This window comes from Artibeus jamaicensis, unplaced genomic scaffold (genome assembly GCF_021234435.1).
Source record: "Artibeus jamaicensis isolate MK-2021 breed Jamaican fruit bat unplaced genomic scaffold, CSHL_Jam_final contig_484, whole genome shotgun sequence".
Taxonomy (NCBI): Eukaryota; Metazoa; Chordata; class Mammalia; order Chiroptera; family Phyllostomidae; genus Artibeus; species Artibeus jamaicensis.
The window spans coordinates 3,277,322-3,302,055 of NW_026521859.1; the positions used below are offsets into that span (position 1 = coordinate 3,277,322).

Genomic DNA, 24,734 nt, shown 5'->3' on the forward strand with positions numbered 1-24,734 from the left:
AATTAGTCACCAATATTTTAAAATCAGATAATTTCATGTAAAGGTCTCTGTCTTTGCTTTTGAAATATTGGGAATCTGGCCACACTGGGCTGCGTTCCTCCCCATGGCCACGGTGGCCGAGAAGCACCTTCCCCGCCCCTTCCTTTAGCCCCTGGGACGCACATTCTGCAGTTTTCCACAGTCACTGCTCCTCTCTAGTGTGTCCCTAACACAGAGACTGTCTGTCTCCATTTATCCCAGTTTTAACTGTTGGTTTTGTTTTAGTAAGGTTAAAGGAAAGTGGATATTTCTTAAACTTGTTCCTCTCTCCAGGTAGAAATGAGAAAGATAGACCAAGGGGGCGATACGTTGAAGGAAGAACAGTGGAAAGTGTGCTGTGTAAGAAAGACTATTCTTATTCAATGCAGCAGACCTGTGGTGAGGATTTACCTTCAGATACCTGAACCACTTTGCTCATTTGTATTATTACCCTCCTGGTGGTCTCTGTAGGCATTTTGCTGTGACTTGTGACCAGAATCACCTCTCTGGTGGAATAGCTCAGAGATGTGCTGATGCTTTCTCATCTGAAAAAATGACACATTACTGCCGAACTCATGTGAGACTGAGCAGTGCTTATAGAGTAGGAGCTCAAACTTGGGGAGGGAGGGGGTGTTCATAAAAATTAATGATCAACCAACAATTTTAAAAGAGAAAAATCAAAAGCATTAATTTGTTTGTGCCTCCTAGAAAAACACAAAGTTTCAATCTCCACAGCTGTGTTGAAAGCAGATGGGGGTCAAAAATCAATTTACTTTCCTGTTCTGATCAAAAGGAAGATAGCACACAGGGAAGTGTGGGGATAGTGTGCATGAGTCAGAGCACGGCTTTGGGCTGGGACTGCAGGAGATGGGTCGAAGGAACGGCTTTTTACCAGTGAGGGCTCAGGGCCTGGGGAGGGCACCAGGGGGTCGAGCTGACCCCAAGGTGGCTGTTGGACACTGGGAGACCTAAGAAACAGCCCATTTCCCTTACTCTCTGAATCCTCTTTCTTCACCCATTTTCCTTGTTCATCTTATGAGATGATTCTGAGGATCGAGCAGGACAGCACATGCTGAAGAATCGTGAAACCGTGGAGGACTACAGATTGCAGATGAGATTCCTGAGGGAATTCTAGAATCATTCCCCACAGCCAGTCAGTCTGTCAGCTGCTTCTTTTGATCTCATCTCCCACATCTCTCTAAACTGGTCTTCTCTCCACCACTCTGCCATGGTCCTAGCGCCGGCCACTGCCACCCCTTGGCTTGTAGTCCCCGCAGGCACCTTCTAACTGCTCTCCCTGTCTCTCTAACCCATTCAGCACACGGCAGGAGAGGGATGGATATAAATACGTATGGGACCGATATCCTCCAGTAGCTTTCCACTGCCTTTCAGATACTTTGCCATGACCTGTAAGGGGCCTGTGTTCCCATGGCCCTCTGCCTCAGCAGCCTGCCCCTCCCTGCTGTCCAGCTTTATCCATCCCTCAGTGCCCTGCCCTCACCGGCTCTCCCCCCGCACTCCCTGCCCCGTCCTCGACCACCCTCCTCCAGGCTTGTGTCCCTGCCACTTCACCATCAGCCCTCACTCCCTGTCAGAGCACTGATCACATCTGGTCACTCGTGATTCGTTTTAAATTGTGGTATAATACACAAAAGATAAAATTTAGACTCTACCATTTCCGTGTGTCCAGTTCAGTAGCGTTAAGTACACTCACATTGTTGGGCAACCTTGCAACACTGAAACCTTGTACCCGTTAAACAGCGGTTCTCCGGCCGTCTTCACCCCTCCCCCAGCCGCCACCATTCCTTTCCTGTTTCCACTGCTCCAGAATCTTCACGTGGTGGGATCATACAGTGTTTGTCTTTCTGTGGCTGGCTTAGCTTCCTTAGCATTGTGTCCTCTGGCTTCATCTATGTTGTAGAGTGTGACAGGATTTCCTTTTACGGCCGAATAATATTCTATTAAATATGTATATACCACACTTTGTTTTTCTGTTCATCTGTTGATCAACTCTTGGGTTGTCTCCACCTTTGGCTATTGTGAATAATGCTGCTATGGACCTGGGTGTACACGTATTTCTGCAAGCTCCTGCTTCCAGTTCTGCTGAGTATATCCAGAAGTGGAATTGCTGGGTCAGATGGTAGTTCTGTTTTTAATTTTGAGGAACCCCCATACTGTTTTCCACAGTGACTGTACCATCTTATATTCCCACAAGCAACACACAAAGATTCTAATTTATACACATCTTCACCAACACTTGTTATTTTCTGTTGCTTTCCTTCCGGCCACGTTGTAGCCGTTCTAATGTGTGTGTGGGGTGGCATCTCACTGTGGTTTCGATCTTCACTCCCTAATGATAGTGATGCTGAGCACCTTTCCATGTACCTGTTGCCGATTGAGATGTCTTCTCTGGAGAGAGATCTATTTGCCATTTTTAAGGTGGTTGCTTGTTGTTGTGGCGTTCTTTGGCCTGTGGATTTCCAGTACAGGAGAGTTCGATGTGGACCTGTGAGCTCCAGAAGGGCAGTGCCGTCCCCACGTGTCATTGCCATCTCCTCAGTGCCCAGCGTGGAGCCTTGCTCGTGGTTTATTGGTGATAATGAAGCATGCCTGTCGTTCTCAGTAGCAAAGGAACAGAAGAATATGTCATTCCACATGTTCATTCTTGTTTCAAGAAGGATTTAAGGCTGTGGTCACATCCCCGGAACCATGACACTTGTGAAGAGTGGTAGGTGACCCCATATATGCTTTAAAAGGGAAAATCTGAGGTCTTGACAAGTGTAATTTCACTGTTTTTGGACTGTGTTTTTGAATTCCATTTTGCTTGAAAATGCTGGTCTTGATGATGAAACTTTGCATGTGTTTAGTAATTTTATGGTTTCAAAATATGCTGCCATCTAATTAGTCTCCTTTGATCCTCCCTTCTGAGAAACGCGGAGGAAATGTGATCTGAGCTTCACTGACGGACGAGAGAAAGAAGAGGCAGAGCCCTGTTCCCGTCTCTGCCCCGTGGCCCGAGTCTTCTCAGGTTCTCAGAGCCCGACCCCTGTCCAGGTCTCAGCCCCCTCGGAGGGGCAGCCATCCCGTCTTCTCCGACTCTGACAGCTCTGTCCGTCCCCCTTCGGCGCTCTTCTCCTGCCCTCGTGGTTCCTCACCTGCATCACGGGGACAGCTCCTTATCTGGGGCCTTTGTCTTTCGGCAAGATGCTGTTCGTGGCTGCCGGAGAAACTTTCCAAAAACCCAAATATGATCATATTCCTGTCGAGTTCGAATTCTTTGATGTTTCCACTTAGCCTTCAGGATAAGGCCCGCACCCTGTCATGTGGCACCCAGGCCGTTCACAGCAGCCTCATCACCCGGGACGGCCTCATTCCCCACGGCCTCTGCCTCCCCTTGCCTAGGACGCCCCTCGTCACCACCTGACCATGCCTGTTCATACCTGGGATTCCTGTTCACGCCGACCTGCTCCCTCACCACCTTCACCCCCGCCAAGTCAGGCCCTCGCTTGTTTTGGCTCCCTACATTGCTCTCCCTACCTTTGGTGCCCCGTGCCTGTCCGTGGGGAACAGCACATTCATTTGTCCGTCTCCTTGGTGGTCTGTGCACTCTGAAGCCAGATGGTGTCTTCTACCCACATTTCAACCGTTAGCCCAGTGCCTCTCACAGAGCAGATCTTTGTGGAAAGGAGGAGGGAGAGGAAAAAGGAAAGTTTGTTGGGTTTCAGAGTAGATATGCTCCCTCTCTTTGCTGTCCCCCATGCGCCCTCATAACCACCCACTCTCACATTCTCCCAGTCCAGGGTGGCTGATGCTGTGGGTTGGCTCTCAGAGAGCTGGGCCCACTTTGTTCTGTGGCCAGCCTGCAACTCACCTACCTTCTGGTGACTGCACCTCAGCAAAGAGAGGTGACTCATGCGTGTGACTCAGCGAGAGTGCAGCACTGCTGGGAAGATGGTCAGAGCATCTGCTGGCGGGAGGGGGCTCACCAAGCAGCAAAAATCCAGACCCAGTTCACAGGCTCTTGCAACCCTGCAGCCTGCTGACTCATGCAGGTGTGAATCCTGTGCCCGTGGAGAAAGAGACTGTACTAGCCAAGCTTTATAAGATTTATGTATTTGGGATTCTAATTGATTATTGTTGAATAATATTTTAATAAACTACCCTTTATTACATGCTTACCATGGTTACAGGTACTGTGATAAGCACCTTGCCTACAAATTATCTCGTCTTATTCTCACAATAATGTAATCCCATCAGTATCAACAACAGAAATAGCAAATACCTATATAGTAGTTACTTTGCTACAGAGACTGTTCTAAGCCCTTTACATTTATTAAGTCATCTAATTCTCACAGTGACCATGCAGTACAGAAACTGCCGTCACCCTCCCTTTATAGATGAGGAAGTGGAGGTACAGAAAGGCCGCACGTTAGAGGTACCCCCAAATCACATAGGAGGCAAATGGCAGAGCTGGTATACCAGTGCAGACTTCTGAGTCGATACTCGTACCCCCTGTGCTGTGTGTCCTTGGGGAAGTGTAACTACAGTCCCATTTTACAGGGGAGGAAACCGCACCTCAGAGAGGTGGTCACTTCTCTGTAGTCACACAGCCAGGGAGTGATCCAACCCCTGGCTTGTGACCACTGTGCCCTCCTGCTCAGACTCGGGACGGAGCCCTCCCAAATCTGGGTCTGCTTTGTTCCCCTGAGCCCTTCCCATTGGCGCTTTGCAAGGGTCAAGTCTGGAGGTAGGATTCTAGGGAAGAAGCCCTTTCCTCTGAGGCGAAGGTTTGCAGCCAAAAGGAAGCATTGAGGGCACATTCTCCTTCACACCTCCTTTCAGTTTGGGTCCCAGAGAGTTTGCTCACGCCGGGGATGCTGATGTGGCTCTTGTTACCTCCTCAGACAGCGAGACCGTGCACTACCACTACGGGCCGAAGGACCTGGTCACAATCTTGTTCTACATCTTCATCACCGTCATCTTGCACGCTCTGGCTCAGGAGTACATTATAGATGTAAGTGATGTGTCCAGATTCTGAAGTCAGAAACTGGGGGGATGCCTTGGGTCACAGGTGCTCACCTCGGAGGAGCTCAGAACCTCTTCGCCCCTGATTTTCCTGTCCCGGTTGGTCCTGTCACCTAGACGCCTCTCACCACACTTGGGTCTCTGGCCCTGTCACAGGCTGCTTTAGCCAGCATACAGCAATATTTGCTGCACAGGAGAGAGCTGGCTGTGTGGCCTGTCGTGAGTGGTTTGGTTGGAGGGTGTGTTCTTTATGTCTAGGCTGAGGACATTAATCTTGCTGCTTTCTCAGAATGCTGCTTTAGACTGAGCACCATATACACACAGTCACCTTACCTTAAATACCTTGGATTACAGCTCACTTCAGACGTCAGCCTTTTCATGGGAAGAAGCAGGACTTTGAAACTTGCCTGTTCGTTATCAATAGACTTGCATATTAATATGTGGGATTCTCTTCATTCTTTAGAGAATCAGCAAACGACTTCATCTCTCTAAGGTCAAACACAGCAAGTTCAACGAGTCTGGACAGCTGGTTCTCTTTCATCTCAGCTCGCTGATATGGTGCTTCTACGTGGTGGTGACGGTGAGTGGTCCTCACTCGAGGCTCCTCTTGGACCGCTGATGAAGTGGCTGCTAAGGGCTGAGCAGGGAAGGAAACGAGTGAGGAGCAGTGTGGAAACTTGGGGGCCTTTTCTTAGAACTGAAGCTATTTTTACTTCCTCATGATATGGTGAGACAGAGGTCAAATAATATAAATGCCGTTTTATAGCTGAAAAGAGCCATCCTGCATAAAACTAAACACTTGTCACAGTTACTGTGCGAGGGCACTCTGACGGCGCTGCGTATGTAGGTAGCACGGCACCCCGTCACAGCGCCCTCCTGCAGACACTCTCGCAGGAGACCCGGCAAGGCCAGCACCCCTGTCCGCGTGCCCATCGGATCCTGTGAGAGTCGTTGCCGTTCCCGCAAGGGCCTGGCTGACCAGTGATCTACCTCCCATTCGACACGAGGGGACTCATTTGAGGCGACCTTTGATGTGGCAGAGTTTCTTCGGACAGAGTGGTATGGACTGGCCTTTGGGGTTCACTGTGACAAGACCCGGCCTGTCCCTGCCAGGAAGTGTTTAATCCGCATCCCCGTGCCGCACCCCCACCCCCAGCCTGCAGCACCACTGCTCTGAACCTGGTCTCTTTCTCAGGAGCGAGAATTGTCCTATGAGAAACCCAGGCCTGGGATTAGAACATTCAGCAGCCCTGTGTGTGACCTTTTAGAAATCGCCTTCGCTGCCTCCCCCTTCCTTTTCTCTCTTCAGTGACAGTGATGAACTTTCACATCCTGAGGAACTCTGCCTCCAGAGATGGACATTCAGTTCATATTCTCAAAGAAGTCAACATGTTCTTTCGTACTTCGCTTTTATTTCCATTATCATTTAATCCCAGAACATTTATCTTAAATGGAACACCAGGCATTTAAAATGTGAGACCTAAGACCTCAGTCTTCCCAAGCTGGGCTGTCAAGTTACCCTGTCTCAGGGGGCGGACCTACAGGCGGTTGTGTGAGTAGCGCCCCCTGCTGTTGTGCAGCGCACATCCTGGCCTAGCAAGTCTAGGTGCTCTGGGTTTCAGACCTGTGCTTAGCAATTGGTGTTTGGCTCATGCCTGCCTCTGGAGACCCTGAGCTGCTTCGAGGCAGAACAGCCTCAGAGACCACATTTAACTCGGTTTTCAGCAGAGCATTGCCTCATCTCTGAGTGAATCCCTTTTACCCTTCCCACCTCAGCCCAGCGCTCCACACAGCTGTGACACATTTAGACCAGATTGGAGGCCAACAGCCAAGTTACTACCCCTGCCAGAGTGTGAAATGCTCAACTGCTCTGTCTGTGCTTCTCTCAGCCTTCAGGGGCTTGAAAAGGATGATGCTAATTAGTCTGGGGGAATGTAGCACTTTTGGGGGGAACCTCATAACAGGCTTTATTGTGGTGGCAGCCAGTTTCCCACTCAGCATCTTCCACAGGAAATGGAGACCATGGGGACCCCAGAAAGTTCCGGTGACTCCACCCCCTAACCCTGTGCTCCTGGCCCTCACCTGCCCGCTCTGTGCTGCTCTGCCTGGAATGAAAGTACAGTTTTGTAAAAGGAGTGAGAACAACTTGTTTTTTTAAAACCATAATTTTATGTTATCATGCACATTTTCTTTGATTTCTTCTCTTTCTTTCATCTTCCACAGTCAGTTCCTCAGCAGGGCCTGCCATCCCACCCCCAGAACACGTTAGGGTTTTCTCGGCTGCTTCCCACCAGCACTGCCGGCCGCCCCCAAGTCCGGCAGTTCTCTCCGGGGGGAGATTCTGCCCCCCGGGCCCCACTGGCATCAGGTGGGTGGGGGCCAGGGATGGCGTACAGTGCACAGGACAGTCCCCACAAGGAGGAACTATCTGGTCCCCAATGTCATTGATGCCAAGGTGCAGAAACCCTGATCTGCAATCCAAGCCACCATGGTCTCTTGCCTGGATCATTGTATATCCTCCTTCTAGAAGGAGCTGTTTCCTCTCCGGTCCTCTCCTACCCCAGTCCATTTTCTGCTCAGCCAGACAGATCTTTTTAGAAAGTAAATCAAGTTGTGTATTTTCCTTTTTAAAGGCCCTCACCCCACTTGCAGAGAACTCATTTTCTTCCTGACTGCTGTGCTCTGCGCCCTGCCGCCTTGCCTGTCTCGGCTTGCTGGTCCCAGCCTCGCCGTTCTCCCCGTGCTCCTCTAACTCTCCTGGAGCCCCTGCCTCCTGGGCTTTGCTCTGTGGTTCTTCTGATCAGATGCTCCGTCCCCTGGCATCCAGGGCCGGCTCCTTTCTGCTGTCCACGTCTCCACCTAAATGTCACCCCCGCAAAGGCCGCCCCTGCCCCATCTGTGTTTCCTGGAGTGTGCCCATCGCCGTGCTGCGGTCCAGGTCCACATGTGTTTGCTCTGCGGTCTGCCTCTCACACCGGACCCTGAGCTGCTCGCTCAGTACTTGTCAGGAGAATGAATAAGCTGCCACGTGCGTCTCCCTGCTCCAACCTTCGGCAGTTTTTAAAGTAATGGGTTGTTTTTATAAACATTATAGATGATCATTTTTTTTAAAAGTAAGCCATACATATAAGTTGAAAAAAGAAAGCAAAAAGTTACCCCAGATCTCTTCTTCCAGAAATAATCAGTTTTATTTTGGTGTTTGATTCAGACGCTTCTCTCTGCTCGTAGACAGGCAGTGTGATGGGAGTGTGGCCGCACCAACCAACAATTTTATAAGAATGTCAACCTCGTACTTTTAATTTACCCTTGAACTGCTCTTCGGGGGTCAGGACTGAACACACACACACACTCACACACTCACACTCACTCGTTCTCCACTGAGGAGAGCAGGGTGGTGAGCATTTGTTCCTGCTGCCTGACTGCACGTTTTAAAACCTCAACCCAGAGCCCAGTGAGAACCTGGTAGAAGGAACACCTTTCACGCTGGTGCTTGGGTCAGGGCTGGTTTCTGCTGTTCACTTAGAGTAAGCACTTCAGTGGCGGTTGCTTCTGGAGGACAGCACTTACAAGGTACGGCTGAGTGAGGCAGCTGTGTTGTGACTAGACTCTGCTGCGCCTGTGGTTCTTTTTGTTCTCACACCGTAAAGGAAGGCTGCAGGGGAAAGGGAGAGGTGGCTCCGGTTTGCTCAGGCCTTGCTTAGCTCATAGGTTGACCTTTAAGAACCAGAGAGAACGAAGGATTCCAAAAGCTCCCCAGCCCTCCTCTGGTGCCTGTCGGTGGGTGGGACTCAAGGTGGGTTACAGGTGCTCCCTCTGCTGCACTCTGGGCCCTGGGGTCCTTGGCGGGCCCGAGCTCAGAGGGTGCCCCAGCCCCAGGCCCCTCAGGCAGCTTCCTGGCCCGAGGTCTGGAAAAGGCTGTTCCCAGGGCAGTGAGTCATTTGTCCTCTGGCTCCCCCTGCTCTCCTCCCCCACCTCCTCGCGCGCAGTCCCCGAGGACTGGACATTCGCAAGCAGGCAGCATTTTTCTCTGGTTGCTGTCTTCAGAGTTCTGACCTCCTGGTCTCCTCAGTAAGGGGGCCAAGCCAAGGCGGTTCCTGTTTAAAATCACAAGGTCAGCTGGGCTTTGATTTCTCCCAGTGCTACCTCTCTTGGCCAGTCTTTTCTGGGGCAGGAATTCCTTTCCCACCTCGGTCCCAGCAGTACCATTTCCCTCCTTAAATGCACTGATGCTTCCCTCTAGAAAGGAACCTTCTCACCTCTGTGATTTCTGCAGAGCGAGGTAGAGAGTGGAAGACGGCATTTCACTGTGGCCTAGGGCCGATGTTTGGTCGAGGCAGGGGTGGGTAGTAACCTTGTGGGTGTAATTAAGTGTTTCCCGTGCCCCCGAGTGTCCCAGAACCTCCCACCTCTGTGCCCTAATCTGTGTGTGACCAGGGGAGAAAGGGCAGTGGTAGTGAGAAGAGGCTGGAAGTGAAGCCGTGAGGGTTTGGGGTAAGACCAGTTCCTTCGCGTCGAAGACACCACGACTACACTGGTGTGTGTGCCCGATCGGACTCGTCAGGTCATTGTGCCAGTGAGGCCCCAGGCTGGGGGCTGGGGCTGAAGAATCTACCGGAAATGTACCAGGGCATTTGGTACCACCGCGGTGGGTGGATCAGCCCCTCTGGAAAGTACACTGAGGGTCTAACGGATGGAAACCGAGTGCTTCTCATTACCGCCTGTTGGCCTCCGCCTCCTGAGCACGGCCGGCCCTTCCCTTAGTCCTAGCGTGCACAAGTGAGGTTCTCCACCTCCCCGTGGAGGCCGCCAGCTCCGTGGATTTCTTCTGCCTTGTTGAGGCAGCCAGGCCTGTGGGTACCAGACCAGGAGTCTGGTGGCCCCACTCAGGTTTTAGTCATTTACTGAAAAACCATTTCGTGTGTCCCAGTGGTATCGACGACCCCAGTACTATGCATACTGCTGGTCCCAACTGCACAAGTGGAGTAAATTTGAACTCCAGACTCATGTGAAAGCAAACCTCAGGCAATGAATGTTCAAGGGGTAATGTTTTGTATTTCATCCTTAGCTCAGGATGAGCAGACATCTTCTTCATCTCCCTGTGATGGTCATCAGACTCTTTCTAGTCTACTCTTTCTCCGAGGTGGTGGCCCTTAAAGGGCCCGGACTTTGCACATGGGTCTCAGGCTCCACCTCCCAAGGCACTGTCTCCTGCTCCCGTAGGGGCACGAACGCCCCAGCCCCACAGCCTCACCTCACTGCTGTGGCTTTCAGCGCCCTGTTTGTTTTGGGGTCTCAGGGTTTTTTTCTTATAGTGAACTCAACTTCGCATTTAAAAGAATACTTGTTAGATTTCATTTATCATTTCTGTATGTTTTGCGATGGGAGTCTTTTAACCCCTTCTCTGTAAGAGGCCCTGGGTGCCCGTTCTACGTGAGGGCCTGGGCGAGATGCCAGAGATTTAAGGAAGGGCAGGAAAAGACTGCAGCCCGAGGAACTTGCAGAGTAACGGAGGCAACTGGCCATGGTGACACAGTGTGACAAGTGTCACACTTATGAGGCCTGTGGGGTGATGTGAAAAGCCATACTAGGCTTTTTGTTTTTCCAGTGGATGGAGATTGTGGAGTCCATTTGCTTATTCATCCTACAAGCATTTCCTGAGTGCCACATGCCAGACAAAATACTAGACCCTGTCACATAAACACAAACTGTCATATTCATTTCTAGCAATAACTCTGGGAGGGCCAATATTTTTATTCTCATTTTACAGACGAGCCAGCTATAGCTTAGGGCCTGACTAGCTGGGAGGATGGAGGCAGCCAGGAAGCGCCAGGCCCACTTCCAGACAGAGGGCTCTGACCCCGCGGGGCTCTTCCTGCTCTGTCGCAGCAGAGACCCGTGGGTGCCGCTCGGAAGGTCCTCCATGTCACATTTCCTGTTCTTTCCTCTTCCTGGCAGCTGGGGATTGGAAGCTTCCCTGACCCCTGACATTTCTAAATACTGTCTCTTCTTGCCTACTGCAGGAAGGATATTTAACAAACCCGAGAAGCCTCTGGGAAGACTACCCACATGTGTACCTCCCGTGAGTATTCTCATGACTTGGTCTCCGGGGAGGAGCCAGCCGGGCCTCTGGCTTCCTGTTCCCAGAATGTGTCCGGAATGCCATGGAGTCAGCTGGCATGAGGACCCGTCGTATCCTGAACCTGTTAGGGCGCAGTCTTGTGGGAGACAGACTTGTCTGGGTGCTTCTTCCTCCCAGTTTGCTGGACTGGAGAACCCCAACATGGAGTGGTGTCTGCACCAGCCTCTGTCACAGAGTGGCATGTACTGGGTGCTCTGCGAACATCAGAAATTCATTTCTCACGGTCCTGGAGGCTGGGACGTCTAAGACCAGGGTGCCCGCAGTGTCAGTGTCTGGTGAGGGCCCACTTCCTGCTCACAGACAGCGTTTCTCCCTCTGGGCCCTCACAGGCTGAAGTGGGAGTTCTCTGGGCCCCTCGAGGACATCAGTCCTACTCACGAGGGCTCTGCACCCGCAACCAGGCCAGCTTCTTACGACCTTGCCTCCCGATACCATCACAGTGGGGTTTAGGGTGTCAGCGTACGGATTCTGAGGGGGATCCAGATGAATGCTGTGCCAGTTGGGTCTGTAGCGAGTTCTTAAACCCTGTGAGACACACAGGCAGAGTGCCTCCGTACAGTCCCCTGGCTGTGAGTGTCTTGGTGACCCACTCCTGTTCACAGCACATCTTCCCTGCTGACTTCCGTGGTTGGTGCCCCATCACAGGCAGTGTCCCCTTCCCTTCCTGCTCTGGATGAGACACAGGAGGGCAGCAGCTGGCCCTGTCCCTCAGGAGACCACTCCTTACTCTTCCCAAGATGCTGTAGGATAATGGCAGAGGACTTCAGCTGAGTTAGTTCAGTCCTTTGCTACTGACGTCCATTCGTTTAGCCTGTTCCTGCCACCCTCTTCTCTACCGCAGGTCTCTAGAATCAGTTCCCTCCTCAGCCTTCCTCCTCTACGCTGAAGACCCTCCTCCTCTGTGCTCTTCTTACCATTTGTATTTCTCTCGGTGAACTCTCTGTGTCCCTCTAAACGGTCTTGTCTGTGGATCCGGGTCCCCAGGCTCAGGAGCATGGTGCTGGCTCCTCACAGTCTCCTGGCCCTTGCCTTCCCTCCTGTGCCGGGCACGCATCACGGGGCCATTTTCCTCCGTCCCTCCATGTGACTCGCTCCCTTATCTCCAGCTTCCAGGTGAAGTTTTTCTACCTGTGCCAGCTGGCCTACTGGCTGCATGCACTTCCTGAGCTCTACTTCCAGAAGGTACGGAAGGTGAGTACTCCCTTCCTCCTCTTGAAGCCAGGGGTCCTCCTCACCCCTCTGCCGTTCCAGCTGGTCCTGCCCCTTCCTCTAGAAGCCCAGAAGGGTGGGTGGTGGTGGGGGCAGTGTTGGTGGGTTGGAAAAATGCTGAGTCGGCTGTTGTCCGAATCCCCAGGGGGGCCTCCACGAGAGCAGGCCACCAGCATTTTGTCTGCCTCCCACACTTGACATGTATGTGGCTTTGGAGGAAATCTGAATCTCATCTTCTGGATGGCAGATGGAGAGGTTCATGCCTTTTCCACAGTCTTTTCTTTTTAACAGCTTCCCTCTGAATTATGTCCAAAGCCCTGTCCCCCAGTCCCTGTCCCTTCTCAATCCAACCCAGCCCTCTGGCTTTGGACCTGAAGCTGCTGCCTTGCCCTCAGACTGTTCAGCAGCCTGGTGCATGGGCTTCCGCATGACCTGGGACTGTCTGTGTTAAAGCACTAGTCCTTGGCCGTGGGAGAGGTAGCCTGGCCACCCTCACACGTCTGAACTTCCCCTCTGTCCCTGCATCTTCGTTAGGGAGTGGGCACACTCACTCTTGTTTCTCTTGTCCGCAGGAGGAAGTTCCCCGCCAGCTCCAGTACATCTGCCTGTACCTGGTCCACATAGCTGGAGCGTACCTCCTCAAGTGAGTGAGACCGGGCCTGCCCTTGTGTTCCAGCATCTCTGCACACGTTCATTCAGTTAGCAGGCATTCATGAGATGCCTGCTGTATACCGAGTGCCAGGTTAAGACCTGGGAATACAGAGACAGGTGACCGAAGATTCCTTTGTTGTCAGTGGCGCATTCACAGCCTGGTAGGAGGGCCCAGTTACGCACGGAGGAGAATGGCTTAGTGTTGAGCACTGCACTATGGCGTGTCATCATCTGTCAGGGGAACTCAGAAGAGTGACCACCGCAACCCGAGACAGCAGGGGGGGCTGGCCGGGGGTGTTGGCACGTGGTCTGTGGCTCTGCAGGTGGAGGGCGGCCCAAGGCTGGTTCCCTGCCTCTGGTGTCCAGTGGCAGAAGCTGCCAGAGCGCGCAGCTCTGGAACCCACGTCCCTTTGATTTGTAATGAAACACGGAGTAGTCACTGCTAGCTGTCCAGAAGTCAGAAGAGTGGCTGTGGTGTTTGGCCTCGAGTGTCTCTTATGAAAAGATTCATGTGGACGAACAGGGTATGTCATTGCTGACTTGGGTTTTCCTGAGCATTATCCATGCAGTGCCGGGGAACACCCAGGACTTTCTCTGAGCTGGCATTTTGAGAACTCGAGACGTGTAACTTGGTGATGTACACTCCTCTGCTGGGCCACCTAGAGGTCATGGGGCCCGTCCTCCCCTAGGTCCTCGCAGCGGGCGTCCAGTGAGAATGGTGGGCTTGGGCGGCAGAGGCCTTCACACCCGGGCTCCTGTCTCCAGAGGCCTCCACCACTGAGGGCTCCCGGGCGGGTCTCCAGGGCGCGGAGGCTGTGTGGTGAGGGCGGCTCTGCTCTTGTGCTTGGTGCTCATGTGTCACACGCCAAGTGAGTCTGGGGAAGCCAGTCTACGCTGCCACCCCAGCAGTGCGTGGTGGGGACAGGGTGAGAAGGTACAGGCAGGACCATGTAGCAGAGCCTCCTGCTGCTGTTCGGACCCATTTTGCTCCTGAGGATGCGAGATGCTCCAAGATCCATTTTTCTCTGCCTCTGGTATCTCCCAGGGAAGGGCAAGGCAGGTGTCTGACCCTGTTTGCACCCAGTCCTCAGAATTCTTGTTTAGGGATGAGAACAGGACTGAGAGGGCAGTGAGCAGCAGATCCTCCAAAGTCACGTCCAGTCCATTGCCAGCACCGGGTCAAGGTACAGCCACCTCTCTCACTCTTTTAGGGAACATGAGCTGCCTTCCCATCCATCCTTGTTGTAGTTTTTTGAAGTGAGTGTAGGGAAAGGAAAGGCCCTTGGCTGCAGGATTTCCCAAGGAAGACAGACCTTTGAAATTTCGAATGTCATGGGGTCTCGTCTTCGTGAGGAGGTTGGCGTTTGGAGGCCTTTGCTCACTCAGCACAGACCTGAGCCCTCCCGTGAGCCGGGCGCTGCCTCAGGCTGCAGTGATGTCTGGGCGAAGGCAGACAGGCCCTGCTCTCCTGGGCGTCCGTTCTAGCGGGAGGCAGACCGTAACCAGGAAGTAAGTAAATAGAGCTTCCCGTGGTGGTAAGTGCAGCAGAGAAATAAAGCAGGACAGCGTGTGCAGTTGGCACCTTCGGTGTGTGAGGAGGAGGCTCAGGTGAGGCTTGAATGACGAGAGCCAGGTACGTGGAGATCTGTACAGGCCGAGGAAGCAGCAGGTGCACAGCCCTGGGCGGGAGTGACCATGAAGCCCACCGTGGCTGGGACACAGAAAATGAGGCTTGAGACCAGGTCATGGGCAAGATCGTGTTGGACTTTCCAGGCCACGTGAAGACATTGGGGAGTTTTCACCTTATTCTCTAGACCATTCTTGAGATCCAGTGACCATTGTGATTGATTTTGCACTTTGGTCTCACCGTGTAAAAGTGGCCAGACCCTTATCACCACCACGTGTGGGAGGGCTCCTGCAGTGTCTCCTTGACTCCTGAAGCCCTGTGTGCTCCGCAGGGTCTGCGATTTCCCTTTGCGTCCGAACGACAGCTGACCATTTGCAGCACACTGCTTAAAAAAGTCCTAGAACTGAGCAGAGCGGGTGTCTGAGTGGGTGCTGTTTTTCAAGAGTTCGGTTTACTAGCGTAGACTTTCGCATCACGTTGAGTTTTGCTCTTTGCGTACCTCTAAGCTGTGAAGACTCGGCTAATAAAGTCGGGTGGCGGGAATCCCCGATTCTCCATGAAAAGCTCAGCAGCTTGTTTCGAGCAGCTATTGTGTGCTTAGTGTCTGACCGGATGGCAAGTGCTGTGAAGACCCCCCGCCAGGGTCGCTATGGGAGCAGTAGGGGTGCCTGACCCAGAGGGGACAGGCAAAAGGCCTGGGGCGGGGGTCGGCATTAGGAAAAATTCTTGGGGTGTGACAGCAAAACGGAATCCCAGAGAATGAGGCAGGGCCAGCCAGAGAGTGGAGTGGAGGGGAGAGGAGCCCAGGGCATCAGCTCCACTCTCCACGGACGTGGGGGGTCGGTGCAGCTCACCTCTCCCCCGCAGCCTCAGCCGCCTGGGCCTCATCCTGCTGCTGCTGCAGTACTCCACCGACTTCCTCTTCCACACCGCCCGGCTCTTCTACTTTGCCGACGAGAACAATGAGAAGCTGTAAGTGCTGAGGCTGGGAGGCTGGCTTGCTCAGAGGCACAGAGGACAGAGGTGACCTCTGATGGGAAGGTCCTGCCCTGGGTGTCAACTGCCCCCCTACCTGCAGGCTTCACCCTGAGGTTCTTTTTTTCCTGGAGCATCTTACTCTAGATATCTCATCCCTCAGCCACCCCGAACCTTTTTCCCACCTGAATCACCTCTGGAGAAGTGGTGAAGTGTCCTCATGGGCCTAAAGGCTGATGTCCCCTCTCCCACTCTGTGAGTAGGTTCAGTGCCTGGGCCGTTGTCTTTGGGGTCACCCGCCTCTTCATCCTCACCCTCGCCGTGCTGGCCATTGGCTTTGGACTTGCTCGCATGGAAAATCAAGCTTTTGACCCTGAAAAAGGGAACTTCAACACCTTACTTTGCAGGTGAGTTGGGCAGAAGGGCAAGGCAATAAATCAGGGTTCCCTGGGAGCAGCCAGGGTCTTCCTGAACTTGGCCCAACTTAGGCAAAAGGTCAGGAGGCAGCAAACACCTGGGCCTCCTGCATGTCGATGTTTCTGAGAATCCCCGGACATTGGGTCTGAAGGAGAAGAGGTGCCAGCCTTTTTTTTTTTTTCCATCAAAACCATCCTCACTTCCTGGCACAGGCCCAGAAAGACGAGTCAGGGCCTCAGTCCAGATAGGAATCCCCTCACCTTTGTGGTGCTCAGTGGGCTTCTCACCCGGCCCCTCGGTGACCATTCAGCTTCGCTTGTACTGTTCACAGCTGTGTTCTCAACAGGCTGGCCAGTGGCCTCCCATAGCAGCGAGGAAGGCAGTGAGGAAGCCGTTGTGTTTCCATGAGGCTTAGGGCCTGGGAAGCTGCGTGACTGGGCCAGGGCGGCACTGCTGTTAAGGGCCATGCTAGATGAGAAGCCACGATAGAATTATTTCTGCTGTATGTAGTTCAGTTCATTTGAATTCTTCCAGTATATATGGAGCTGACGTGAGCCATGTTTTATACTGTGGGTACGAAAGGGACAGGCCACCGGTCCCAGCCAGCATGGTGACAGTATGGCTGGAGGTGGATGTACGTCTGCCGACAGCTCCCTGGCCTGGTCTGTCCACCGACCGTGCCCCTCACCCCAAAATGTGCTAGAACAGAGACGGGCACTGGCCCCCGGCCCTTCTCGGTGGTGGTGGAGGGCGGGGGTGGGCTGGGGCCAGAGGTGATCTGCCGTGGGACAGGCAGGGGTCCTGGCCTCGGGAACTTCCCTGCTCTGGGGCTGTGGGCCCGCAGCCTCCTCGAGTCCCCCTGAGTGCCCCGCTCTGCCCCTCCGCAGGCTCTGCGTGCTGGTGCTGGTGTGTGCTGCCCAGGCCTGGCTCATGTGGCGCTTCATCCACTCCCAGCTGCGGCACTGGAGGGAATACTGGAATGAGCAGAGTGCCAAGCGCAGAGTCCAAGCTGCCCCCAGACCATCAGCAAGGCTCATCAAGAGGGAATCTGGTGAGCGCCAGGGCTCAGGCGGACTGTGGGGGGTCTGTCGGGGTGGACAGGAGCAGTCGGAGATGGATCCTTGGGCTCTACCCAGACTAGTCTTGCAGCCCTCTGTCCGGACCCCTCCCCTGGGCCTGGGGTTCTCTTGCTCCTGCTGGGGCCTGACTGGCACGTGGCTGGGTGTGGACCAGGGACAGACTGTGGGCAGGGCTGGCCCTGAGTAGGCGGGAGCCCTCTGGCAGCGGTGGGGCAGGGCAGTGTCTGGATAGGGAACTCTTGGCAGGAAGCGTGTCCTCAGGATGGCTTCTGGACCCCAGCCAAGTTCTGCGCCTGTTCTCTGGGCCGCACAGCTGCTCTGTCCTCACCTGCCCTCTGTCTACACCATGGCCCGCCCCTGCCTCCCAGGCTGCTGGCTCCGCTTCTGTCTTCAGGAATGACTCAAGATGGCACAGTGCTTGGTGGGCAGCAAGGCTGGGACACCCACTTCTCCTTTGGCCCCTGCCACACCTCAGTAACCACCCACCCACTCTGGGTCCTGGGGCACCACTAGCCCTGCACTGTCTGTCCAGCCTGGAGGGCTGTCTGCACCAGGCTGTGTTCTGACTCACCTGCCTTTCTTCAGGTGTGGCCTGCTTGGCAAGTGCTCATGTGTGTTAGGACCAGACATGTGTGCAGCCAGGTGTGTTGAGCCAGGCCTGGCTGTGGTGGGTATGGGGTGTGAGGTGGCAGCCAGATGTGCTCTCCGACTTGAAGCAAGCACACAGGCATGTTTTTGACAACAATAAAAAGATTTCTGCCCTAATTTTTCTGCCAGAGCAATGTCAGGCGTTTGAGGAAGGCCTTGTCCCCCCAGCCTCTCTACCCCTCCCCTCTGTTGTCACCTTCCCTCGAGTTGCTGCTGAAGTGGGTGGCTGCCCTTCAGGGTGTCTGAAAGAAACTGAGGACACTGGTGGTGGCTGAGTGATCCCAGCCTCAGGCCCGGGCGGCAGGCTTCTCCCGTTCCCGAGTGACCGTGTCATCCCAGCTCCTCCCACCGAAGGAGTGTCAGAGACCAGCCACCGCAAACGGAGCCACTGGGAGCAAGACCCCGGGAGAGCAGCAGCTCCCAGGGGCAGTCTGCGGGCCACCTCGGCTCACCTCGTGGGCAGCAGCCGGGCCTGGCTGTCCGGGTCCCCACCCGCCTCTCCTGCTCCAGTCCTGGCAGAAACACCATGTCTGTCTGTCTCCCTTTACTTCCTAGGTTATCATGAAAATGGAGTGGTGAAGGCAGAGAACGGAACATCCCCACGGACTAAGAAACTCAAGTCTCCTTAAGGCCAAAGTGCTGAGAACAGAAATCCTCTCGGGGGCGCCCAGCAGGGCGGCGGGGGCCCAGGCCTCAGTCACTGCCTCCCCTTCCTGCCCGTGACGCTCCATAGCAAACAGCAGGAACGTGTCTTTAAACGGGGCTCTTCCTCTTTTCCTTCTTCTTGGCTTTTTCTTATTCTTCCATAAACCATTCTCAATAAAACCAAAAATCTTTCTCCTTCTCTCCCTCAAGCCACTCATGTCCTCACCTCTGTCCTGTGTTGGCTTTTCTGGAAGCCCAGGTTCTCCTGGTCACTTTTCTGTGGGCCTCCTTGGTCGTCCGTCACGGCTGCTGCTTTCTCTTTTTACTACTTTTGCCATGCTGTGCAATTTTTCTGTCTTAATTTTTACCATGAGAGGGAGCTGTGATTGCAGTCCTGGCCCCCAACCCCCAGCATCGGTCCCCAGGACCTGCCAAAGTCTGCGGGCCTCGTGTGAGGAGCCCCTGTCCGGGGCCAGCAGCCGGCTCCCAGGACCCCCGAGTGGATGGGCAAGAAGAGGAGAGACCGCTCTCTTGATCATATCTCCTAGGTGCTGATTAACTGACAACATGTATGATTCTGGTTCTGCATGTACTGTCTTGAGGCCCAGCAGGGCTGCTGCTCCTTGAAATGCCAAGGTGTTTGGCTTTGGGACCCGATGACTTGGTCCAGAAGGATGGTGTTAAGTGTGTTGTATGGGATGACTCAAGATGCCTTGCCAGTGGCTGGTCCTGTGTTGGAAACCAGCCTGCCCTCACTCTGCTGGGGAAGTGCCGGAGACTGGACAGGTCTTCCCACTGTCTAGAGCAAGAGCAAGTGTCCTGAGCATCAGGTTCTTCCAGAAAGTCACGGTGGAGGCGACCCAGGACTTTCTTGAGCAGCCCCAGCTGCACCTGCTTTTCTGCCATTCACCAGCATTCACAACCAAATCTGCCCACCAACAGGACTAGCTGGGCACAGGCTGGTCTAAACCCCAGGCCCTGTCAGCCCTGTCGGCCCTGTCAGGCCAGCCCTGCTGCCCGACTTCATCTCTTTACCCGAAGGGACGCCCAGCCCCTGCCGGCCTCCCCAGTTGAGTGTTCTTTGGAATTGTCACTGTTATCCGCCGAGGTTTGTTGAGCACACCGACGGCACTGTGGATGGTGTGAACTGGGACGGCCGCTTAGGTGAGCCGCGCGGCTGTGCGAGGATTCCTGCACTCACGTGGTCTTTCCCTTCTCTCTCCCCAAAGATAAGGCCCTGGTGAGGACTTAGCAGAAGAGTTGGGCTTCCCAAGGTCCTGTTTGAGAACTGGACTCTGCTGCAGGGCTGGGGAGGGGTCCTTGGTGGGCACAGGAATGTCGGTGTCCTTTGAGCTGGCCCTCTTTCTGACACTACAGCAGAAGCCGGGCCCTGGTTCATCACCCGGAAAGGGGGAGATGGGTCTTTCCATCAAGTCCGTGCGTGCCCGTTCTCCACGCCACTTGCATCAGAGATCGATTTTCATTTTCTAGAGACTGAGGGATTTGTTTTCTAACGCCTTTGTATCTGGAATCACCTCTCTGTCAGAAGGTGATTCTGAAAAGGAGGAGCTATCCTTGGCTGCTGCTGGTTACTGTCAGGGAGTGGGCGTGGTTTTGAAAGTAGGCATCTCTCCCGTCCTTCTCTGATGCCCCCTGGGCTGCGGAGCAGAACCTCGGTAAAAGGGTGGCACGGTGGCGGCTGACGGCAGACTCGTCAGCCAGCAGCGTCCTGCACCTGCCCGGACAGCCCAGGCCCCAAAGTCAGTCCCCAGGCTGTGTGCTGGGCAGCGTGTCCCCGCCCACCCTGGCGGCTGCCTCCCCAGGTGAGCCCCATGACACTGTGGACTAGGGCCTTCGGCAGACACACACATGCTGTGGGTGGGCCAGCTGCTGGCAGCAGCCCCACGCTTGCCCTCCAGCCGCCTTCCTGCTCCTGTGCGCAGGTGTCCTAGGTATTCGCTGCCACACAGACCGAGTGGCTTCGTGTCCTAAGTCTCCTGCAGGCCCCAGTGCTGTGTACAGTGTGCCTCAGCGGTGGCACCACCACCCTGGCTGCCAGGCCAACTTCAGTCGTCTCCTAAAGCACAGCTTGTTCGGCGATGAGAATAAGTGAAGTCTTTTCTGCTCTGTAAAAACCCTGGAGACATAAGTAAGGCTAGCATCTCACCAGCTGGTCTCAGGAATGATTTGAAGGAAGGGGGGATAGCAGGGTCATTGTCAGGCACTTTGTCACCCACTGGCATGCCTGGCACAGTTCTTGCAGGGAGAGCCAACTCTTTGGTGGGTTGGCTGAAACCACATTTCCAGGGGCCAAAATAACTCAGTCCCACTTCACCCCGTGAACTTGTTGGGCTGCTTTGTCCCAATTTGGCCACTTTGGCTGTTTTCTTCAGTCTCAACGCTCTTCTGGCCCCAGCTGTGCCGAGCCATCTGTGAAGGCCCTGACAGACACCTCTGAGTTGGAGAGGCCAGCTCAGCCCCCACCCAGGGCAGGAGAGCACATGCAAATCTACCTCAGCAGCCGCCGCCTCTCAGCATCTCTGATGGGCACCAGCGTGGGGCAGCCAGGCAGACAGCAGTGGCTGGAGAGGGACAGCGAGGCCGTGTTGGTGGGACGGGAGGATTGCGTGCTGCAGACTCCCCTCCTTTGAAGCTCAGTGGTGGGAAGGTTATTTTTACCATCCAGGCTCTGAGAGCTGCACTATTAATAAGTTACATGTGTCCCTTCCGAAGGTAGGGGACGGTTCTGGGGGAGGGGGCGCTGGCCGAGCTGGAGGAGAGCTGCTTCTGCCATTCCAGTCTGCTCTAACCCTGTGTGTGTCTGGCCGTCCGACCAGAACTGTTGCTGAGAGACTGCTCCGCTTCCATCTGAAGGCAGAATTTACCAGCATTTCGGAAACCATAATAGTCATCCGTATTCTGACCACATCTGCTTCCCTCGGACCCTGGAAACCCCCTGAAGTCTCAGCAGCCGGTTTTAGGGAGTGTGTGCTGGGTGTCCTTGGGGGACCTCCCTCCACAGTATCCTTTGACTTTTTTTCTAAGTGGTGAATAAGTGACAGGGGCAGAGAGCATCCCTCCCCAAGATTCCCGACCAAAAGGGATTCCTTAGCTGCCTTTTTGATTAGATGTGGCTTGCTGACTGTGCAGCTGGGGAAGTGTGGTTTGGATTTATTTCATAGGTTTCAGCCTTCCCAGGTGGTTTTTCTGAGGCCCTGGTGAGAGAAGGTGGTGGGGGGCCAGGGGCCAGGACATGACTCGCTCCCCGGGCAGGGGCCTCGGCATCAGCCATGATTCCCCTTCCCAGGGTCCACAGGCCTGTGTTAGTGGAGAGTGTGCGGAAGGGTTGTGAGTCGGGACAACTGAGTGGTCTTGACGCCCTTTCCCGGCCTTCCCGGCTCCCAGCTCTGCTCGTCGGGGGGATGTCGGGCGCTCCTGGGAGCTGGGTGGTTGTCGGATCACTTGAAACATAAGTAGAATCTCTATCTGGCCCTTGGTTGGCTCAGTAAGGAAGCCTTTCCTAACTTTTCACTCTTTGCCCCAGTTCTCCCGTGACTATTAATTCCTCCCTTCCAAAGGCTGAAAAAGACCACGTCCTCGGCTGCCTCACACCCCCTGCCCCACTCAGCCTTTTCTTGGAGGTCTTCGAAAAGCGGGGGGACAGTGGGGCCCGCTGGCTGTGGGTGGCCTCTCGTGCTCAGCACCCCGTGCGAGTTTTCCTTGTAAGCAGATCCTTGTTCTTTCTGGGTGAGAAGTGCCTTACCTGCCGTGTGGTCTCGGCTGTCACTGTCGTGTACTGCCAGTCCCCAGCTGCCAGGGCTCTGGGGCTGTTTGTCACGTGCAGCCAAGGGCACTGGGCCCGGTGTAGTACATGTAAAAGGGACACGGAGTGTGACAGTTTGGCCTCATTTGTCCCAGCATTGCATTAGGGTCTGTCGTGTGTCCCCTGTTTTGTTTCTGGTTTCTCCCTGGTGTCAGCTCTCGGGCCTGCCTGGGTGGCGTGGAAGCCCGAGAAGGCCCATTGCAGCACCTGTGCTCATACCTGTCAAGGGGAGCTCAGAGGGCCAGGGGCACTGAGCCCCGTTTGTGCCTCTGGCCCCAACAGTGAGGCCTGTGCTTCCAGCCCCCATAGCCAAGATCACAAAAAGGTGCCCTTGCTATAACCTCTCCTGCTCTATTTTGCTTCCCATTCAACCCAAAGTCTGTATGACAGAGGTGTTTACTTTCCAATCACATGTGTTAGCTCACAGACACCCGTTGGACAGTGGGTCTAGGCTGGCTGTCGCAGAACTCCCTCGAGCTCCTAATTCAGTGTTACCTTGTGTTAGCAGCAGCTCCGGTCTCCCCTGCCCCTGGCCCACCTGCCTTTCCCTTGCTCTTCCGGGTTGTGCAATAACCCTCCCAGCCAGTGGTCCTCCACAGGCCTTGCTGTCCCTCCCAACACCCTGCAACTGGGAAGGGAAGGGACCCACGGGAGGGGCAGTCGTCGCCCCTACAGCAGAAATGTTCGCCACTTTCCCTTCATTGCTGCCGTTCTTGTGATTCTGGGTAGGTTTCTGTGGCACTCTAGTAGGACATTGTAGCATTATCTTAGAAGTCCATATAATTTTTTTAATCTGTTAAAAAGGAAAAAAACTATCCTCATGATGGGGCATTAATAAGAGGAAAGAGTCGGTGTCTGGGAATGACATCTGTGTGGCACCTGAGGCATCACCGCCACTCCGCCTGAGGACAGTCTCGAGTTTGTGGTTCACGTGGAGAGGAAGGGCAGCCACGTGTGGGCAGCCCCGCCCCCCGACAGCACTGCCTGGGAGTCTGCGCCCCGCCGTTTCCCTGGCACAGATTCGAGTGTTTGTGTGGTGAGACTAAACCTCATTTTTCAGTTCTTCTTTTTTAATGAACATCTGAAGGATGAGCTGAGGCTGCTGGTGCCCTGAGCAACTCATAATGCAAATGTGGATAAAAGTGTCTCTTTGTTTTTCTACTTAGCCTGTTCATGTTATGGACCAAATTTCAACAAGGAACTCAAGGAAAAGTTGTACCTGCCGTATTTATGCTCATGTAAAAGGGTTTTTTTGTTTTGTTTTTTTTTGTGAGGGGGGCTTTTTACTTTCAGTGAACTTTTTTCAGAATCCTTTTTCCACTGTTTCTGTCTGGTTTGAAAACAAATTACAGTTTTGTATGGATTTTTTAAGTGTACATTTTGAAGCAAATGGTCAGCAAATATTTTTGAAATAATTGAATAAAAGGCATAGAATTATCAGTCTAATTGTTTCTGGTGCAATTCCTTATATTTCTTTTTGATCTGGATAAAATAAGTGTCAATTTTAGTCTAATTTCTAATAGTTTTCACTACGTTAGTCATTTCATGTATATCTTTTGAGATGTCTTTTGTTAACTGTGCTCATGTGAATTAGGGAACTGGAATTCAGGATGGAGAAAGAGTTATCCCAAATACTAGGTAAGAACAAGCATCATTTTTATCTGAGTCTGTAACAGTAAAGTGTAAAAGTGGAAAGGAGTTTTCTTGACATGGGGTTTGTAGGTTGGGAGCTCCACCAGGCTTGATGTTTACTGTATTATGAAGTCATTTGGCTAGAAGAAGATGGCATTAAGTAAAAGCCATCAGCTGTTTGTGTTGGTAGTGAATAGATGTCCAAGTATTAGTAACAGCCGTGGGCAGCAGGCATTGCTGGAGTCAGTCAGATGGCGTGGTGCCTGCAGCCGACTGCTATGTTTTCCAGAGCCATCTTCAGAGAGAGAGATCAGGGATGAGTGGAGTTACAGGGGGCAGTTCACCAAGGACACCCACGGGTATGAGGATTAAACAGGAAACCTTCGGCTGAGGTGCAGGTGAGTGGCACTGGTGGAGGGCAAGCTTTGTAGCGGGCTTGGGTTGCGGTTCTGCTCTGCAGTGAGAAGCTAGGTGATGAGCCTGTTTGTTCACCTCTGTTCTGCAGTTTTGGTTTACTTGGTTGTTTTTGCAGAGAGTGGTAGCGATTTAGGGATAGTACATGCTAAATTCATGATGCAAATAAAGCATTCAGTCAATAAAATTTTTAAATGAACACCCTCATACTCATGTGCCAGCGGGATATTCAGTAGTCACTCATCCAAGGGACCCTCAATTCTCTGGAATGGTTTAGAAACATCTTCTCTATCTCTTGGTTCCAAGTACACTCAAAACCTGTAGGTGAGTTTGATATACCCTAATTAGATGGTAGGTTCAAGGCCCCCTGGTGGCACAGACAGAGTACAGGGTTAGGGCCTGAGTAATGGTGACTCGCAGCCAACGTTTACA

At 53.5% G+C, this 24,734-nt stretch overlaps 1 protein-coding gene across 1 annotated transcript in view; it reads left to right on the forward strand.

The window, feature by feature from the left end:
- TRAM2 (translocation associated membrane protein 2) overlaps positions 1-23,690 on the forward strand; it is a 74,297-nt gene extending 50,607 nt beyond the window's left edge. Inside the window, exons 3-11 of the mRNA XM_037159575.2 lie at positions 4,923-5,032; positions 5,507-5,623; positions 11,064-11,122; positions 12,289-12,373; positions 12,964-13,034; positions 15,537-15,641; positions 15,908-16,051; positions 16,949-17,112; positions 18,344-23,690. Of these exons, the coding sequence (XP_037015470.1) occupies positions 4,923-5,032; positions 5,507-5,623; positions 11,064-11,122; positions 12,289-12,373; positions 12,964-13,034; positions 15,537-15,641; positions 15,908-16,051; positions 16,949-17,112; positions 18,344-18,417 (929 nt within the window). The 3' untranslated portion in view covers positions 18,418-23,690. The remainder of the gene's footprint in view (positions 1-4,922; positions 5,033-5,506; positions 5,624-11,063; positions 11,123-12,288; positions 12,374-12,963; positions 13,035-15,536; positions 15,642-15,907; positions 16,052-16,948; positions 17,113-18,343) is intronic.
- Positions 23,691-24,734: the final 1,044 nt, after the last annotated feature.